Raw genomic sequence first — 21,435 nt, forward strand, 5'->3', positions numbered from 1 at the left:
AAAGGAAACAGCAAGAACAGAAGACAAAGTATACGAGGCCAGGCAAACTTCATATAGTTCGCCCCCCCCCTCCCCTCGCTCTTACTTTTTTCTCGTGACCAAGTTTTCTTACCTCGTTTTGTAATCGCTTTCATAGCTCTGCAGCATTCAACAACGCACACGCAAAGACGAATGGCGGCCACCGAATGGAACGAACGTGGCAGCGGTATAATGCGCAAAATCAGCAAAGTGGTTTTTTTATATAGATGTATATAAAGAAAGGGGCATTCTTTTCTTTTTCTGTGAGAGTGACTGCCTGCTCTTCGAGATAGCCGGGGTGTAATTTATGCATTCTCTCTCTCTCTCTCTTTGGCGCGAGGAAGAAGCGGGGAAAAAGAGAGAGAGAGAGAAACTCGGCAAACTCGCTTCCGCGTCCGGCATGCGGCCCACGACGAACTGTCGCGCCCGGGCAAACAGTGCGCCCAGCGTAAGATGCGAGCTGCGGACGACGCGGCGGAAAAACTTTGAAAGATGGCCTCGCGGACGACAGCACGTCGGCTGCATTATACTTTAGGATGCGTCGCTGCGGAGCAAGTGACGGAGGCAGAGTGGAGGGCTCGTTTCGTTTGTTTTCCTTTTATCGTTTTCCTTTCCCCGCTTCGCTTTTGTTCGCTTTGCAGTGTGCGATAGCAAGGCGAAAGCGGCGCCCTGCGAGTACACATTGACAGGAAGTCGATTAAACGTTTACTGAAGAAATTTTCGATACGAACCGTCCCTGAGGCGCATTGATATACAAGCGTCCGCACTACTCTCTATATATGGAACGCTCGAGCGTCGTATACTGCAGAGCTAACAATGCGCATTATGCCAGCAGCCAGTCAGTTCTAGATGCCGGGCACAGAACTATACGACTTATTTTAACGCATTGGCTTTTAATGGATTGGGACGTAAGATGAAAACAAACTTGCAATCGAAGAAACATTCACTGATACAAAAGTATAAAGGTTGTTTTCAGACATCACCGCAGCATTTCAATGCGAATCGTCATAGGCGGACCTCACTCAGTATGTAGGAATCCATATGACGAAAAAAAAAATTTAGCGTAGCTTGCACTGGAGGCGCAATGCTAAAGAGACAGTGGAGCTGATGGGCAAATAGCTAGTGCTGGCTTTTGGGCTAGGCTAAGCACTACCAAGTCATCCCTAGCATTTCCCGGAATTTATTGATTATAGATCGATTATCGATTAGCTAATAATTGGCTATTGATTGGCTATCGCAAGGTATTGACCACGCATTTCGGCTAGGCTAAGCACTACCAAGTCATCCCCAGCATTTTCCGGAATTTATTGATTATTGATCGATTATCGATTGCCTATTGGCTATCGCAAAATATTGGCCACGTATTTGGGCTAGGCTAAGCACTACCAGGTAATCGTTAATCAGGTAATCGAGAAATCTGCGGAGTACAATCAACCTCTCTATATGGCTTTCATAGATTATCAAAAGGCATTTGATTCAGTAGATATGCCACCAGTCATAGAGGCATTGTCTAATCAAGGAGTACAGGAGGCATACGTGAATATCTTGGCAAATATCTACAAGGATTCCACAGCTACATTGGTTCTTCACAAGAAAAGTAGAAAGTTACCGATAAAGAAAAGGGTCAGGCAAGGAGACACAATCTCTCCAATGGTACTCACGGCATGCTTAGAAGTATTCAAGCTCTTAGACTGGTAAGGCTTAGGATGTGAAGATCAACGGCGAATATCTCAGCAACCTTCGGTTTGCAGATGAGATTGTCCTATTCAGCAACAATGGGGACGAATTACAGGCAAATGATTGAGGACCTTAACCGAGAAAGTGTAAGAGTGGGGTTGAAGATTAATATGCAGAAGACAAAGATAATGTTCAATAGCCTGGCAAGCGAACAAGAATTCAGAATCGCCAGTCAGCCTCCGGAGTCTGTTAAGGAGTACGTTTATCTAGGTCAATTACCTACAGGGGACTCTGATCATGAGAAGGAAACTTACAGAAGAATAAAATTGGGTTGGACTGCTTACGGCAGGCATTACCAAATCCTGACTGGGAGCTTACCGCTGTCGTTTAAAAGAAAAGTGTACAATCATTGCATTCTACCGGTGCTAACATATGGGGCAGAAACTTGAAGGTTAACAAAGAAGCTCGAGAACAAGTTCAAGGGACCGCACAAAGAGCGATGGAAGGAAACATCTTAGGCCTAACGTTAAGAGATAGGAAGAGAGCGGTGTGGATCAGAGAGCAAACGGGGATAGCGGATATTCTAGCTGACATTAAGAGGAAAAAATGGAGCTGGGCAGGCCATGTAATGCATAGGATGGATAACCGGTGGACCTTAGAGTTACAGAATGGATACCAAGAGAAGAGAAGCGCAGTCGAGGACGGCAGAAAACTAGGTGGGGTGATGAAGTTAAGAAATTTGCAGGCGCAAGTTGGAATCGGCTATCGCAAGAGAGGGGTAATTCGAGATCGCAGGGAGAGGCCTTCGTCCCTGCAGTGGACGCAAATATAGGCTGATGATGATGATGAAGCACTACCAAGTCATCCCCAGCATTTTCCGGAATTTATTGGTTATTGATCTATTATCGATTAGCTATCGATTGGCTATCGCAAGGTATTGGCCACGTATTTGGGCTAGGATAAGCACTACCAAGTCATCCCCAGCATTTTCTGGAATTGATTGATTATTGATTGATCATTTATTAGCTATTGATTGGCTATCAATTGCCTATCGATGATTGACTAACCTCAAGTAGTCCCAACCATGCTTAGCTAGACTTAGCCAGGCTCAGCTTTGCTATAGTTCACAGGGGTATCTGCCATTTCTCTTGGACCCTTTCTGCACTGCCGCCAGCATGGGCCCACATTTTTGGATTCAGCAGACACATTACGCCCGGGTTATAAACAGCTCCGCTGTTAAAATATGGCCCAATCTCGAAGACAGCGCAATCTAACACAGCTTCTCAATGCCGTAGCTGTCACTGCAGGTCGTGGCCCAATGGTTAGGTTAGCTCTGCTGGAAAGCAGAAGTTCAACCCTATCATCGGTCACTGATTTCTTTATAGCATTATAAGCCGACTTCAACTACTTTGAAAATATCTAACAGAAAACTCGAGGTGTGTTGAGCGTACGCGAGCGCGTCACATGTGTGCACGAAATCACGAGTTTGTGAGAAACGTAGGAGGTATAGAAAGATCACTGCGATCAATGAGAGTATGCGAGGTCGCCCGTGGCGCACATACGTGCACCTGTCGGGACTTCACAATCATCACATTCTAAGTACTTTGTTCCATACTTAAAGAGTTGGTGCTGCGCTGTTCTGGCCCAGACTTTTTTTTTTTTTTTTTTTTTGCGATGAGTGCTGCTGTACCGAATTTGTCATGAACGAAAACTCTTTATACTATCGTTTATATATAAATAGATACCATACAGATACAGAGTAACATTTTTTGTCCATCCTGTAGCTTTTTATAAGTGGATTGGAGTTTGCCATGCACAATTTTGCGCAGCGGTCTGCATATCTGGCACCCAAATACGTAACTAATAAGAGCATGACCACTGAAAGAATTCCATTCAAGACACTAAGGTGGGCTAGTTGGTTAAGAGTATTAACAGTGGAGCTGTTTAAGCCGGGCGTAATGTGTCAACCGCGAACAGAAAATGTGGGCTGATCCTGGCGGTCGTGCAGAAAGGGTCCGGCAGTGCTGCGGGCCAGAAATATATGTCTAAATTAAGATTCATTTAGGATCTCTGCTTAAGGGCTGTCCGTTTCTCGGTGCTCTATTGCGTTGTTATAGTCTCAACGACAGTTACCTGCGTAATAAGTCTATACTTTGAGTTGCCAGTACTTCGTGTTAAAAAAAGTCGATGACATCTACAGTAATTGCCTGCACAGCTGACTCAAGCACACTGCACGAAACTCCACTTTGCCGTACCCGAGCGAGGCAGCACTTATCGGCCTGTATATTTTATATATGCATCACGCGTAATGCGAGGGACTTTCGGCGCGCATCTTCTTTCTTCACGAATCTGTCACTTCCCCCACTAATGAGCAATCAGTACAGAGCCGAGTTATGAATATGTTACGGGGATGGGGAACCGACAGGAAGAGGCGAAAAATGCAGAAAGAAATCTAGCAAGGGATCGAGCGGCGCAGGCGAGCCCTCCTCGTTCCTTTCAGGAGGCCTCGCCTGGTTAGGCCTGGGCGACCGGCACCCGCCGTCACAGCGCAGTCGGGTACACAGGACGCCTCCATAGCCGCCCGCCGCCGCCGCCACTGTGCTTATCTCTCCCAAAAAAGGTTCCCTCCCTTTCTGCGGCGCCCCCTCTCTGGTCGGCAAGCTAATGCAAGTGCTCGTCGAGCGGCGGCACGTGTTATAGAAGGCCTGCAGGAGCTACACGGTGGGCCTGCGCTGCCTAATGACGTCTCCTGCGCAGACAGTCGTACAACGAAAGAGAGAGCCAGTGTCTGGGGAGAAGACGTGACGAACGCTTTGTGCCTATAAGCCAGGGATAATTGTTTTCAGAAAAAAAAAATGTGCCGAGCGTACACTCAGGTAATGCTGGCACTCAGAGAACGGGGGGCAACGGTTGTGGGAGCGTCGGGAACATCCGGTGCCGACGCGACGGGCAGGTGTGCCGTTCGCGCTCGCTTCATTTCATTTCTCCCATTTGCATGTATCGTATGCCGAAGTACTGCCATCACTGTCGTTGAACAAGCCTGCTCTGTCTGCGCACCAATTTTTTTACGTCATACTTTCTCTCGCGGTTCGGGAAGCAAAGTCACCGTGGCGCTCCTTAATGACAATCAAACGTGAGTGCACACCCCGCTGAGCCTTCGATCGTCCCCAGCTGAGGGTATACCATGCTGCGCACGACACTCTAAACTTTACTAAACATCCCTGAAACGACCCACGACAAATAGTATTTTAAATCCCGGCCGCGGCGGCCGCATTTCGATGGAGGCGAAATGCAAAAACGTCCGTGTGCTTGCGTTGTAGTGCACGTTAAAGAACCCCAGGTGGTCAAAATTAATCCGGAGCCCTCCACTACGGCGTGCCTCATAATCAGAACTGGTTTTGGCACGTAAAACCCCAGAAAAGAAGAATAAATAGTATTTTAAAGGGAATAGCTTTCTTAGGGCTTCTTGGCTTGCGTTTATGGTTGATAGCTGGTGAATGGCGGTCAGACTATCACTGCCGATGTACAAAGGGCGTGTGCTCTTACGCAACCGAGTGGCGGGGCGCATTCACCGACAACAGTAAATATTTGATATTAAAAAGACCTTCGATGCCAACGAAGTTCTCACAAACTTATCAGGTGTAAGCTAATAGCCGGGCTTCTCGGTACGTGCTGTCGTGCGGGAGCTTTGGTGGGTCCGAAGGCTCAGACGCTCTGGTTGAGTATTCGGGAAGGATTGCCTTTTCTCTCTCCAGTCTCCCTCTTCCCCTGTGGCGGCTGAAGGAAAGGGTTCCGGCACTGCTACGGATTTCCGTTCTCTAGAGAATTACGCAATGCATGAAACAGTCGCCACCTAATTATACTCACTGCCACAAATATGCGCCTTGAAGTGCATCAGTCTTTTTATTAAAGCGAATAGTTTTCTTAGAAGCCGTCCAGCTATACGGTTGCATTTACAATCACCATCAATGGTTTCTGCGGACTGCTTTTTTACAGCGTAAGCTGTTATGGGCTCATTCCAATAGTCGTTTCTGGTCGTGATGATGCCGCCACCGCCACCCCGTAGCCGCTATCGCGGGAAATGCCAAAAAAAAAACATGTGGTTGATCCCTCTTATATAGGAATCGGTATAGAACACGATAGTGAAACGTGTCTTCACAGAAGTAGTGTAATGTTTATTGCACATTGATATATAATGTCTATTGGTGTTTTGTGGCTAAAGCGCCCTTAGGCGTTGATGCACCCACGCTGACGCCTGGTGGCACGTCTCCTCCATCACGACTACCAACGTCGATGACCATGAGCAACCGTCGTGCATATGGAAGCTGCACTACGCTGCACACGCTAGCACAACGCGAAAGACGAAGCACGTAACTGACACACTAATACAACGCGCAAGACAAAGCACGTAACTGAATCGTCACCGAGTCAAATCAGCGCGTACAGCGCGTCGTAATTGCAGCCTCCGCGATCAACTTCAGAAACATTTTCAGAGCTAATTGCGGAGGCACGGTGAACGCCACCTAGGTGGCGTTGGTAGTGCTTCTTGATGCCAGCGTCCCTTCGAATGCTGGCATCGAGGCGTCGTAGTGCTGAGACCACCGAAGCGTTCACTGTCGGTGCGCGTTAGTGTCATAATGCAGTACTTCTCTTTTCTGCTCGTAGGCGGCGGCACCGCCCCGAGCAAGAGCGCGGGTACACGGAGGAGTGTTAGATATATAAGGCGCGTCTGTGTAGCTCTCTGGCAAATGCGTTTGTGGCGCAATGGGTTAAACGCTCGGCGATCTATCGTCGCGGACCGAGAGGTCGTGGGTTCGATTTCCAAATTTTGCATGTTTGTGGAACTTTTTCTTCTGGTTTCTTTCTTTGTATTATGTTCTATGACGTATTTCCTTGACGGAAATACGTCAGTGAAGTCTTGGTGGAACCCGGCATAAAACACTTTCGTGTTAAAAAAGTTTGCCGCGTATCTGCGTGCTTCGCTGCAAATGTCGTCGAAAGACGATAGTCCTTCTGCCGGCCGTACTACATGAGTGCTGGTCTGATACGCGGTCACCCGTGATGTTGTTCTCGTACCATTTCCGTCCTGGCATGAAGGTTTGTTTGAACAGATTTCATTTTACCGCATTATTTCATCAAGCGGCCATTTATGTTTTGCCCTGCCTCAGACAGCGCTTCCTTTATGTTGAATCGGCCGCATCTGGCTGGCATTGATAAAATTGAGGAGGCGCTGCGTGAGACATGGACGCCATCTGGCAATACATCGGGAAACATGAGCTTGTGCAGAGGGTTTCCTTCCTCCATGGCAGAGGGCGCTCGTCGGCGCGCAGTCGGGGAACGTCGTTCGTCGGCGCGCATAGCATGGCATTTTCAGCGCAGCTTAAGAAACTAGGGTCTTTAGAGTTACGTATCTATGTATTTTCTATTAAAGGAACACACCTCCTAATACTTACCTAGTGATGTTGCGCCTCAGATATGCGTAATATTTATTTTGTGATCGATAACGTTCACAAGTATGAACAGCCGTTCCAGTTTAAGTAGTGTGGGCGGTAAGCAAGTGGTCCAACTTTGGCCGGGTGGCTAAATCGGGTGACAGACAGACAGACAGACCAAATTTTCAGCGTTTAAGTTCCCCAAGAAAGACTATCGTCTTTAAAAAAGTACCCGCTCTCCGCCGGGATCGAGCCCAGGCCCGCTGCGTGGGAGTCGGATACTTTATTACTGAGCCACGCAAGCGATTGCTCTCAGGCACCTGCGCCTGCGTCTGCGCCTGCGCGCCTGGAGCGCAGGCACGCAGGGAGCCTACATGCAACGCCGTTGCAAAAAAAGTTGTCGCAGTTTCACCTGAAAGGCGAAGCATCAATTGCGATAGCAAATTTGTAGAGAGCTATACGGAGTAATGATGGTAGCTTTATCAGCTGTATAAACTTGGACATGCAGCAGCACCGGCAGCACGCAGAACTGTTGTCGACGCCGTCGGCGTTTTGCCCGCGTTCGCACAAAATGCGTGCGGCGTTGGTGACTGTTGCCGGAGCCTCTGATATAAATAGGCACTCAGTGCCGCAGCTAAACGTCGCCTCCCTTCCCTGCCCCCCCTCCCCCACGGCCTTTCGTGTGTCAGAAGAAGGCGCGTTTGCTCTACATATATGGTGATTGTAAAGGAGGAAAGAGACGCCTACTTCTGCAGCCCTTAAGGGAGCACGGCACAGAACGCGCGTTTGTTCTCCTCCGTGCGTTCACTCCCCGTGAAAGCGCGCGTCCCTCGCGCCCTTTCACTCGCACATACAGCGTTCGGCGGCGCGCGGCGACGATTTCATCTCCATTGACGTCATACGGAACCTCACGGCGACGGCGACGGCGACGGCGACGCCGACGGCAGAAATCTGCTTTGGAGTGTCCATATAATTGCTATCGCAATAAAACGGCGTTGCATGTAGGCTCCCTACCTCCGTCAGTATGGTGGCGCCATCTAGTTAACGTGCCTGCAACCGCCGCGTGCGACGAGATGCGATTCAGACGCGATTCTATTCAGACGAGGCGCGCAATCAACGCTATCCCGATGTTAGATGTGCGCCACGTATTCTGGGTACCACTTCGGTACAAGTTATGGCGTCTCCTCGCAAGGTACGAACCGCTGCTCAAGAAGCGAATCGAAGAGCTACGTGCACGGCTACAACCAGGCATTATCGGGCTCAGCAGACTGCTGTGCAAAGAGCATTACAACCGCAGCTCGCAGTCGCAGGGCGGACAGTTCAGATCGTTCTCGTCAACATCGAGGCGAAGACCTTGTTGTGCGTGGTGCCGAAATTGGAGCTACTCTTGCGCCGCTCAACCAGCTTACGCTGTGACTGTGCTGCGTGTGCCGCGCAGGCCTGTAACTTTTAGATGCGAAGCATCTTATGGTCGGGGCTATGTCACTCACTCACTCCCTCCGCCGTGCGGCGTCCACGCCCGCACTGCGCATGCGCATCCTCCTCCCCCTCCTCTCCTCTCCTTGTCTCATCTCTTCTCTCGGCATTCCTCCTCTCCTCTCCGACGCGCCTCTCCTCTCCGGATTGCGCAACGAATGGCAACACCTGCGGCTCTGCGCGCGATAATGCGAAGCAGCTTAGGTTAGAGGCGCGACGGTAGGCGCCCCAGAGGCACCGGCAACAGTCACCAACGCCGCGCGCGTTCGGTGCGAACGTGGGCAAAACGCCGACGGCGTCGACAACAGGTCTGCGCATTGCTGGTGCTGCTGCATGTCCAAGTTTATACAGCTGATAAAACTACCTTGAGTCGACCCCATGGCTGCTTCGCATACTACTCAGGGTTCCCCTACGGGAAGATGGTGTAATTTTTTTTCTTCTTTTTTGGCGTATACGGCAAACAAGTAGGTCCAGTAATATGAAACAAGCTAACCATTATGGTGCCGTTTTCTTCGTTCCTGTCGCACCATTGCTACTTGCTCAGCTTTTCAATACGAAGTCACGGGTTCAACCACCTGGCAGGAGCAATCTCGTCTCGGTGGGAGCGGAATGTGAAAAAAAAAAATGCTCGCGCATCTAGGTTTCGATGCATTTTAAAGAAGCCTAGGAAGTCCAAATTAATCACGAGTCCCCCACTCTACGTCCTTCATAGAAGGCGTGTTGCTTTTGGGGCCTTAAACCCAATAAATCAATCCGTCAGACACGCGTTATCATTCACTCGCCGCTATACGGGGCTATACGTAATTGTCGCGATGGGATACTTCCGTTCGTCACTACGATGCTCACGGGTTTATGTCATGTTCCAGGAGAATCCCTCGAACACGGATAACAGCTTCTCTTGATGATGATGATGATGATGATGATGATGATGATGATGATGATGATGATGATGATGATGATGATGATGATGATGATGATGATGATGATGATGATGAAGTGGCGGTGGTGCACTGTTTTATTCTGTCCACAGTGGCTCCCGTGGTGGGTCCGTTCTCGTTCCCCGCCAACTTGAAGGAAGGCATGCGCGCCATCGTCACCTGCTCGGTGTTGGAAGGGGACAGCCCCGTCCGCATCCGATGGCTCCGGGACGGAGCTCCCCTCGCACCCGACGGTAGAGACGTCAAGGTCGAATCCAGCAACGAGTTCTCCTCCACGCTCTTCATCAAAGAGGTCAGCGTATAGGCCATACTGTGGGGGGGGAAACCCCAGTTATATAGAGCCGCTTCGACGGGATTTCCTATATACAAGGCGCCCCAGCTATGATGCACCGAGCTTTGAATAAAACACACATATTTCCCACCGAGATTATTTGATGGCGCTACTATTCAGTGCGCACCAGAGTTAGTGCATAGGCTCTCTTTAGCCTATAGGGAGTATATACAGTAAGCAACTCTAGTGCGCACGGGTACGAAGCCCCCAGCGCAATCACATGGTATATTTCTTACTTCGCCGCCGTTCTCTATATTCCGGAAAAAGTAAACGCGCAAATGTGTTGGAAACACCTCACTTTGACGTGTCTTGCGATTCCCTACAAACGCCCAATTGACATCTTGACAATTAGAGTTAAAAGTTAGATTATTACTTTTGATTAAAAAATTGGATATGAGGGACTAAAAGATTACTGGTGGTTTCTCAACCAGACTCTAAACAAATGCATTTGGTCATATTCACGTAGAATATAATGCATCTTCTTTTTAAAATTGTTGCGTGATAGATGGGGCACACTGTATAAGCGTAGATGCGTACTTTCAAACTGAGAAATCCTGTTGCTTAGCATTCACTGCAGCTAATTTGATGACGCTTCTTAAATATTAAGAAAGCTAAAACATCCTGCTGTTGTAAATAGCTATTTAGGCCATCAATTTGTCTACGAAAATGCTAATTGTAAAGAAAATTGCTCATATTAATAAGCACTAATTTTACGATTCTATAACTCAGCAATAAAAAGCAATATCAGATTTCTGTAAACTGCATCTATGAGAGCAGCTAAAGCGGGCAAATTTTAGAAACTGTACGCCGCTTTGAAATATATAAATGATTTCTGATTAACATTTTTGCGGAACCACCGTGAACGATATTACGATTTCACATAGGCGGTGAACTAATGCATTATACAGATTCTCTAACAAATAAAGTATGCGGAATTGTGATATATACTTTATTGAAGGTTTTTGAGTTGTAGACAATCTACTTGAATATTTTTTTTTTCTATTTAGGGTGAGTATTGTGCCCTAGCGCTGTTCATATCTAGTAACGTGCGAACTCACTCCAGACACCTCTAGAGGTTGTCGTTGCAGTCATGGGCCGGTATAGTTTACGCAGTGTTTCCAGTGACCGCTGCCCTTATCCTCAGAGTTTGCAGTTCAAAATACACGTCAATTTTGTATTTACGTTTTGTTTCGTTTAGGTGAGCTACAATCATCGGGGTGAATACACATGTGTTGCGTCCAACTCGGCTGCGTCTGCAAACTTCTCCTCCACGATGGTCGTGAACGGTGAGTACAGGCCATGCGCTTCATTCTTGGAGGGAAGGGGCGGGGGGCTATTTTGTAGGAGTCAAACCACCTATCGACTGTCCATTTCAGCCACCGATGAATGGCTGCAGCTAACGAAGAGGAGGAGACTGGCTGATAGTGCCTGTCTCCTCTTAGCGGGTATAGCTCCAGCCAATCAGCGGCGGCTGAACCGGCCGAAGTTGACAGTCGACTATGCTGGCTCTTACAGAAACCCCCTCCCTTCTCCTGTTCTATACAGAGTTGGCGAAGCAGTAGTTCTGTCATTGCTCTCGTCTCTCTTGTAGGATAGCAAACTGACAGAGTTTGTAGCTGTTAGTGGTTGCAGGGGTAGCGCTTGTAGGCTTGTATGCGGAAGTGCAAACGTCCTGGGGAGGTATTTTGTAGCGATGCCTTTCCGGTAATAATGCCTTTTCGCGCTTATCGCGCTTTGTCAGTGGTCGGAGCGACGGTCCGCTCGCGTTATCAACGGGATCAGGCGGCCGTGAGCGGTGCATAAGACTAGAGTAGAATAAGTCATAATGCCTCGCTACAAACTCCCGGCCCTGTAACCCCTTTAGCCACGTTAATTTAATAAAAGCGTGCCGCTTTTCGCTTATTTTTTATTCCTTTACTTTTATGCGAATTAACTTCCAGACCAAATGTGATGTCGTCGAAATATCACTTTCGTACTTTGTGATGGGTTCTACATTAAGAAAGTTGTCGCGTCGTTCACCTCATGAGAATGAGAAACAACCGTGCGATGAAGCACACTTAAAACGCGCATGGTGTCAAGGAAGTTCATGTGACAGTTCCGCTCAAAAAACGCTGAGACGTAGTCAGCTCAAATGTGCCCCCATATGAAGAAAGCAAAGCGTGCCTTCCAACGAGACATGGTCTCGTTTACGCGAAAAATTAGGTTGAATTAGTTAAAACATTAACGTATTTTCCTACACGGACATACTTTCCCCCATCACCACGCGTCTCATCTGCATTTTTCTTCAGTTCGACAGCCTAAAGTTGCTTCCACACTCTGTGCGGACGAAGACCATTAATCTGCACGCGCCAGCCTTTTCCTCTTCTGTCGAACTCCGGGGACGCGGTCCAGCTTCTGTAGCACACACAGGCTTCGCACGTCTTTCTTCTCTTTTTTTTTTTTCCTAGCTCTAGCACTTTCGACAACCCTTGACGACAGTGACCGCGTTAGGAAGCCGCTTGCGCCAATTTGTATTTCTTCCTCCTCCGCTTCGATTCTCTCCTAACTCCCTTTGTTCCGACGAAAGTACGTCGTCCGCGGCTTCTAAGTATGTAAGTGGGTGGGAGAAACGGGTTAGGGGGAAAGAGAGAGAGAGAGCCTCGCGTACCTGAGTAACCGAGTTACGGGCAAGTGGCGAAAACTCGTTCGTTATTCCCGCCCATTCTTCGTCGTCGACAGATCTTGAATTTTCATCTCCCCTTTCCCTCCGTCACTGACGCTCTTTCCCAGCTCCGGCCCTTGGTAACTGTCTCGATCGTTGCTCCCTTGCAATGCACCTGTCGCGCTGCTTGGCGCGTGGCGCAGCGACTGCATGCAGGGCTGCTACTCAACGCGCGACGAGATTACCTCGTCAAGCAACGGCGCTCGCACCGACGTGTGCTGCAACCGAGTGCGTGCTGTCAGCTATATGCCGGCGCATCTCGTGGGCGAGGGTGGATGGCGCAAGGCTATAACTTCGTTTTCCCGTGATTAACGGAATTAGGAGGTTGTCGCTACCCACCTTTCCTGCTTTCTGACGTCGACCGGCTATGCGGCTCCCGCACCGATTTTTTTTTAATATTTCGACTTTTTTTTTTCCTTTCGCCGGTTGAAAGCGTTCATTCGTTTTGTCTTGGCGTTGTCTCCTGAAGCCTCGCGCATATATTTATTACCACTTTCTATTTATTTGTTTTCTTTCTCGTGGAATTAATCTTCGCGTTACTAGAAATTCGTGGCAGGCCCTTCAACGCAGCGAAGCCTGCGTTTGAGCCAGCCTCGACAGCTTAAAGAGCTGGCGAGGGAACTCGTTAAACTTGGAACTATTGAGAGCATTAAGAGGCTTACTCGGTGTATTGAAATACTCCTCTCGGAGTTCGCGATTCTAGGAACACTTTCTCTTAGCCTTTTCCAAGTGGTCCTGATTCTCTAATTCCTTTCGGTTATTTCTTTCAAGTTATGCTTACAACTGCAACGTGTGGTATTAGTATTACGAGTGTGAGTAGCATACACTGTATATAGTCTTCGCTCACGTGTAGCGCTGTATTATTTTGCATACACCCCGTCCTGTCTCATCTAGGAAAAGAAACCATTTTCAAGACGGAGTTGTGGAGACAAAAATGTCTCTCCCGTTGCCGCCCACACCATTAAATATGTTACATAGTAATTGAATAGCTGATCAGTTGAGATTTACCAGTTGAGTCTGTAATACTCGTAATATACATGTAATGTGTTATGGTGTGCCTTAATTGCTCTCCTATTTTTTCTTTATTTCCTTCTGCTTTTCTTTCAATTCTTTTTTTTTCTCACCACTTCAAGTGGGTGGGCGTGGCCCTTTTAGGGAACAACTGTTTACCGGCTTCTTTTTCTTCCTTTATGGTATGTATATATGTTTGCAAGATTAGTAATAATACACATAATAATACTTATTTACTCCATGCACACGTTGTAAATGTATAACTGAAACCGGTCAGAGCTCGAGGCATATCCACTTAGTAGTGATCCTGAGCACGGCACCGGTATCGATATATTAATGCGAAAGCATAATATGGCTCATGAGACGGAAAATCCGGCGTAGTCGGCGTGGGCGTGGCCACGATGGTCCCAAAAGTCAAGTAAGCCCAAGTGAGCTAATCGAGGCAGTTGATGACGTCAATTAAGGTAATGGTAATTAGGGCAGAGTGAATTAAAACGAAGGTTATTAAGACAGGTTTAATTAAGTCATTACAGCGCTCGAACCCACTACCATTGGTGGTAGTTGAACCTACCACCATTGGTGTTAATTAAGGCGAGGTTATTTAGGAACAGTTAATTAAGATAGAGTTCATTCAGGCGCTCGAACCCTCGAGCTTTGGTGGGAGTCGTACCCATGACCTTCGGTGGTCGCAATGTTTTCGCGTTCATCCACGTAGGGATAACTAAGTGCCCCTTGAATTTTTTTTTCGTCGTCAAACTGGTGCCGCAAATTATATTGGTGTCACCCGCCGTGGTGGCGTATAGTGGCTTTGGCACTGCGCTGCTAAGCACAAGGGCTCGGAATCGAATCCCGGCCGTAGTGATCGCATTTCAATGGGAGGCGATCGAAATGTAATGACGCCAGCGTACAGTACATTGGGTGCACGTTAAGCAACCCCCTAGTTGGTCAGAATTAATCCGGAGTCCCCCACTACGGTGTGCCTCATAATTATGTCGTGGTTCTGGCACGTAAAACCCTACAATTTAATAAATTTTAAATATAGGTGTTTCACTTAGGTTTGTCCCTCGTTGTTCCATGTACGCTTTTATTGGGAAAATATTTTACTGGAAAACCTGTAGCAGTTCTTCGCAAGTTTCTTTAACTGAAATGCATTTCGTACGTGATATGAGAAAGGTCTGACATCTGTATCCACTGCATACGCTCATGGTGTTGGGGGATCGCATTGCAATAAAATTGTCATATTCGCCAGTGTTCCTGGTAGATAGTCGAATCAGCATAAATTTTGCGTCCGTCACGAATGCCGAACTGGGCGCTCAATCTTACTTCTATGCTGCACACAACTCGATAAAATATCATGCCACGGTTAATTGCGCTGATGCGACGAAAAAAAAAAAAAAGGCGCAGCGAGAGCATGATACCCATGCCACGTCGGAAATGGCCTGCAAGCATGATCTTTACTGCGACGGCAGTCAAAAAAGCAGCACAGCTTCACATATGTACAAAAAATAAAGAGCGAAATCTGTTGAGTGGTAACCTAATTAGTATAGTATTTAATCAGTAATTTGTTTTCAAAACTATACACAACTTAAAATTCACAGCAGTGTATTAAGAATGCTGTACTAAAGGCTATGCGTTACGTTTTCCGTTCTTAACTCAGAATTTTGGAGTATCAAAACAGCGTAACGTATACGCATGATACTTGGGCATTGCACGGTTAAGCGCTCGAAGCCGGAATTACTGTGCCTGTCCGTCCTTTCCATTACGCCGTCATCGTCGGGAAACCTTCTCGTCTTCGGTTTCACCGTGACCTTGTGGCTAGAAAATTGAAACTTTGCCCATCAACAACGCTCCATGGAAACCGAAATTGCACCTCTACGTCAGTGCGCAATCGGCAAACGGTTGCTCTGACCTTCGAGCTTTATAGCACAACGTCCCCATTTGGTCGTTTGTGCCGAATTTTGAACGCAGTGAGGAACCTCAATGCGGTGGCGTTTGCACGCGTATTTCGAGCGACAGAGCATGGCAGTACTTCTGTCGTAGCACTTTAGTGGACGAATAAGACGTTACGTGCATTGCAATGAAGTTGTTCTGGATATATAATCATTTAAACAGGCAACAACAACAAAAGAGGGCGATATGTCTGCCGTGAGGGCATGCTGCCGTCGCCATTACATGAGTTCAGAGTCGCAGAAATCGCTGAAGTCCAGTTAATTTTGTAATACTTGTGTTCACCGCGAGCCCAACGCTTCGGTTTGTCTTGACCCACCGACATACTTTATAACAAGAATGCAAGACTAAACACCGAAACGAAACCGCGAAGCAACTGCCTTGTTTCATTTTATTTACATCTATACCTTAAATATACACGGTCACCTTTTACTGCACTAATCAGTTAAGAGCTCGGCAACCAGGTATCCCTGTAACATCATGGTTTCTAATAGCATCATGCTCGAACTCGCTGAAACTAAAATAAGAAAAAAAGGTTGAGGATTGTACGTAGGTTCGAACCCCGAACCATGGCTCTAACGAACCTTGCCTCCGACGCGGCTACTCTACACTATATTCCACTGCCGCTTTTATTTTAATGCGAGACATTATATGCCCCATTACACGAAAATAGTCGGCGTGACCGAAATATGGTACCGAAAATGGCCGACGGCGCAAAGAGTAAAAAAATCAGGCAAGTTTGCACTCGGTCGCGCAAAGCTTAGGCACAGCGAAGCTTACTGGCTGCTACTGCTAGGTATGAACTTGGTTGCTGCTAGGTCTTAACTTGGTTTAACTTAACTACGCATGTAGGAAAATATTCTCGAGCGATCATTTTCGGAGGTACCTTCACTTTCGCGACATTTCGCGTGACTAGCGCTGGACGCGTGGGCACCTACGAGCGGCAGTGCTTCTGGCATGCCACAAACGCAGGCAAGCTAACCAAGGTTGGCACAATGCCAAGAACACTGCTGCTTGCCGACGTCGAACGCATTGTAGGCTAGCCGCTCGATATCAATCGGCCAGCTTCGCTGTGTCTTGAGCTTTGCGCGGCCTAGTGCAAACTTTAGCCTTTTTTTTTCTCCTGGCTCAGCCAACACCACCTAGACTAGGAGTCTAGACTAGGAGTCTAGGTGGTGTTGGCTCAGCGCGCCGCGGAGAGGAGAGAGGCAGGGGTAGGGAAGGCAGAGAGCTGGCGAGGAAGAGACCACGTGCGTGTATGCACGCGGTCTCCTCCTTCTCCTCCTCCGGGTTGCCATGGCTACCACGGCTACGCACCACAAACTACGGCTGGCCTAAACAGCTTCGCTGTTAAAACACGTCAAAAAAGAAAACTTGGGAGACGCTTAAGCTTCGCGATAATATAAGAACGCGATAGCATTAAATGGCGCCTGTCTGCTTCTCACGCTTCCCGGCAACTGCAGCTTCTGCAACCGCAATCTCTACCGGGAAACGCTTGCGGTGAACGCTATGCACGAAGGCGAGCTTTCTGGTTCTTATTTCTTTCTTTCCCCCGCCCGGTCGGCGCCGCCGCTGCCACGGGGGAAACGCGGCGTGTCGCGCTGTGATTGGTAGACACGTTTCGCACACGGTCAACTCACGCTCAACGCCGCCGACGCCGTCCTCACTGCGCAACGGGGCTTTTAAAGCTGTCGCTTTAAAAGTGCTCGTATTGATGTCATTGTTTGTGGACATTACTCGCAGTTCGGGAGACACTACTTTATTCACAACTCCAAAGAAGCGCAACAATTGTTCCTTTCCCATTTATATGTCAATTCCCGAAATACACAAAAAGTCTAGCTAGCCTGTTTCGGCACTATTTCAATTGGCCCAGTCCCACCTATTTGAAAAATTTGGAGGTTATATTAAAGTATTCACGAACGCATCTGTACACAGCGACGCCCAAGGCGCTTCTGCAGCTTTCTTCTGCCCTTCGGCTGGCATCAGACGGGTGTTTAAAATACTACATCCAACCTCATCAACAAGTGCAGAACTGGCCGCGATGGATGTTGCTTTGAAGTACGTACACGAAGACCTAAAAGCATTGAAGGTCGTCATCCTTACGGACTCCGGTGCTTCCCTCAGCAGACTGAGACAAGATGCCAATACCCCAATTTTATGCAGTATTCAAGAAACTTCTGGCAAAATTACTTCGTGTGGTGTGTCCCTCATTGCCCAGTGGATACCCTCGCACGTGGGCATCTCTGGAAATGAAGAGGCTTCAAGTTGTGCCCACCACGAATGTGACTGCCCTGACATTTCTTTCATGCTTGAAAACGCTCGTTTTCTGATACGCCGACACCTTCTAAAGCAGCACCCAGACCGGCGTGTTGCAGACGGATTGTTCCCTCCCCGTGTTCGTGCTCGAGGCTTGCCCCATCGTGCTAGAGCACTGCTATATAAGTTAAGGGTTGGGTCTGTGTTGGTGCGCGAACGCCTATACCGACAAGGACGTGTGGACAGCCCGTCGTGTACATTTTGTGGCTCCTGTGAGACACTTTAACATCTCGTTTTAGAGTGTCCCGCATTCGTTGAGCAGCGCGCATTGCTAATTAAGGAATATGGACTTATTGGTCTGCAATGTGCGACCCTAGACGATTGCCTCTTTCCAAGAGGGTGCGCTTCCCGACGTGACCAGGCCCATCGAGCCCTGCTAACTTTTCTTAAAGACACGGACTTGGCCTCCCGTTTATAGACATTATTTGTATTTTGTTTTGTTCTGTCTGTGTCTCCGTCATTTCTTCATTTCCTCTTTTCTTTCCTCATGTTTTCATTTCCTCTATTCCCTCCTCCTGAAAGAGTAGGCAGGCGTTGTGCCCCTCTCGGTGGCAGTTGTCAGCTTGCTCCCTCCCTATTTCCTTCGTGTCCTTGTGTTATATGTACACAAACCAAATAATAATAATAATAATAATAATAATAATAATAATAATAATAATAATAATAATAATAATAATGTCAAATTTGTAATTGAGGTTCCTGTAAACAAAGGAAATCGATGGCTTTGAAAAGAAAATTTGGTACATTTCAGTCTGGGTGGCATTTGAACCCGGGCCTCCAATTACAACATGATACAAGTACCTAAAATCCAACCGCGAAAGCAGCGTTTTCTGCCAGCCCGCAATTTATATATATATATATATATATATATATATATATATGGTTTGATAATATGTACTGCGCTTTACAAAATGCTTATAAGTGGTCACTTCAAAGGTTGCATAAAATTAAGAAATGTCCGATTTATTCATTTATCACTATCATCAGCCTATAGTTGTCCACTGCATTACGAAGGCCTCACCCTGCGATCTCGAATTACCCCTGTCTTGCGCTAGCTGATTCCAATTTACACCTGTAAATTTCCTAATTCGGTCACCCCATCTAGTTTTCTGCCGTCCTCGACTGCGCTTCCCTTCTCTAGGCACCCATTCTGTAACTCTAATGATCCACCGGTTATCTACCCTACGCATTACATGGCCTGCTCCTAATGTCAGCTAGAACATCCGCTCCATTCAATTCTTATTCATCTGTATTATGCCTTAAAGTGCACACGGGACATTAAACTGTCTGCTACTTCGTCTTCTTCCATACAGTCTACATATGGCTCAATATTGCCTAGCTGCCAGGCCAGAAAGGTAGATCCTTCTAACGCGATAGCGTTAAGAGCTCCGTGTCATAGGAAATCCGGTGTCGGCGTCAGCGTGCGGCGTCCGCGGCTGAGAAAAGTATCCCGAACCACGCCGACCACTCAGGCCCTCCGCATGGCACAGAGGCGCTGTTGCACTAATCGAATTTCTCAAGTAAAATGCGTCAGAAAAATCGTGAATTACGACGTAACCACAACCTACAGACGCGATAGCGTCGGATTGTAATTTGAATAGACGACAAAACGTAATTATATTACGCAGAAACTCAAACACAAGCCCCTTTTCCAGCATTTCTACCGCTTGTACAGCGGCGCACCGCGGTGTCCTCCTTGCAAAAATACCATCCAGATGGCGCTCGCCTCCTCGGGAGCCTAGGGAGCCTACATGCAAGCTCTGTTTATATACCTCCAAATTTTGTTTTTATACCTCCAAATTAATCTGAGCAATGCTCAATACTGTTCCTCCTTTCCCACTTTCCCACTAGCTGAATTTCAATCAATAAACGCATTGCTGTGGCAGCTTAGGCGTATAAAAAGAGAGTGACTACACCACCGCATTGCATTTCCCGCCAAGAAAAACGAGTTCAGTCACTATTTTGCTTTCCTAGATCACACACACACAAAAGAAGAAACCAATTTTCTGGTTGAAATAAAATCTTAACAGTATTGCCAAATTAGCAAATGTGCTACGCCATCAAGTGGAGAGGGCGGAGAACTGTTAGCCAACTCTATGGGCCCCGAGATTCACGACACCGCTAATTTAGTTGCCCTGTACTCGCCTCCGAGCACTAGCGTAACTGAAGCTGCACACACCACATGACTCCGTTTAAGCTCAAATCCCTGCACGGAAATCCGCGGCCATCGAAGTCCCTCCTGAATGTTCCGTTGTTGATATGTACTTACCATCATTGAAGGAGTTCTTGACTCGTGCATCTGATGCAGCGGAGGAACTGCATCTTTCACCATGCAAGTTTCATCATGTCACCGTTAACCCGAACCACAGAGCACAGTAGTTTTCAAGTGAAATCTAACCTTGAGCATTGCGTATTTAAACCGTACCTTCGTTCAATTGTATGACTGTGGTTCCTGCGTCATGTGTACGAATAGGTTTCAGTGGAGACGCCTATAGCGCATTTATTGACTTGGAGCTGCAGAGGAGGAATAAGCTTTAATAAAGAAATGAGCAGGCGAGAATCTTGCTGAATTGCTGTTTTTTTTTTTTTTTTCTTGCACTGCAGTGAAAAAAAAAAGAAGTTCCCGACAGGGGACGGCAGCGTCGTTAAAATTGGCATGACCACTTTTCAAGAAAAGAAAACAAAATAAAAATAATTTATAATCAATAAGTCAACAGGAAGCAAGAACTTCATATCATGTTTCCATTGCGAACCATGGGTACGTGCCATAACTTGAAGGAAGAAGAAGAAGAAGCCGGAGAACACCATCAGAAAAGCAGGGTGAAGAAATAGTCAAATGACTGCGTGGACTGAGCAGTTGTCGTTGCAAACCGATTGCATCCCCGGTGGCTCGAGGGCCGCCGGTCTTCGTCGTTCTCTGCTCTTTGGTAAAATGCACCAGTGGTGCAACGCCGCGTCAAGGGTCACCTTGACGCAGCCTGTGAGATAATCAAAAGAAAGAACGAAGTAGAGCGCTGCTCACTAATTTTGAAGTTATGAAGGCGGAAGACTTGCCTCATCAGACGGTGGCCGTGAAAACGCGGCATGGGGTACAGAAAGTCATGTCACGGCCGCTGGATAAAAGAAAAAAATAAAAAGTTGTCGCAGTTTCACCTGAAAGACGAAGCATCGTTTGCGATAGCAAATTTGAAGAGAGCTATACGGAGTAATGATAGCAGCTTTATCAGCTGTATAAACTTGGACATGCAGCAGCACCGGCAACACGCAGAACTGTTGTCGACGCCGCCGGCGTTTTGCCCGCGTTCGCTCAAAATGCGTGCGGCGTTGGTGACTGTTGCCGGAGCCTCTGATATAAATAGGCACTTGGTGCCGCAGCTAAACGTCGCCTCCCTTCCCTGCCCCTCCCCCCTTCCCCCACAGTCTTTCGCGCGTCGGTAGAAGGTACGTTTACTCTACATATATGGTGATTGTAGAGGAGGAAAGAGACGCCTACTTCTGCAGCCCTTAAGGGAGCACAGCGCAGAACGCGCGTTTGTTCTCCGCCGTGCGTTCACTCCCCGTGAAAGCGCGCGTCCCTCGCGCCCTTTC

General features: G+C 47.6%; 1 protein-coding gene across 1 annotated transcript in view; it reads left to right on the forward strand.

The window, feature by feature from the left end:
* Positions 1-21,435, forward strand: part of LOC119450192 (Down syndrome cell adhesion molecule) — a 370,685-nt gene that overhangs the window by 285,183 nt on the left and 64,067 nt on the right. Inside the window, exons 10-11 of the mRNA XM_037713569.2 lie at positions 9,634-9,833; positions 11,071-11,158. Of these exons, the coding sequence (XP_037569497.2) occupies positions 9,634-9,833; positions 11,071-11,158 (288 nt within the window). The remainder of the gene's footprint in view (positions 1-9,633; positions 9,834-11,070; positions 11,159-21,435) is intronic.

The sequence above is a fragment of the Dermacentor silvarum genome, chromosome 4 (assembly GCF_013339745.2).
Source record: "Dermacentor silvarum isolate Dsil-2018 chromosome 4, BIME_Dsil_1.4, whole genome shotgun sequence".
Taxonomy (NCBI): Eukaryota; Metazoa; Arthropoda; class Arachnida; order Ixodida; family Ixodidae; genus Dermacentor; species Dermacentor silvarum.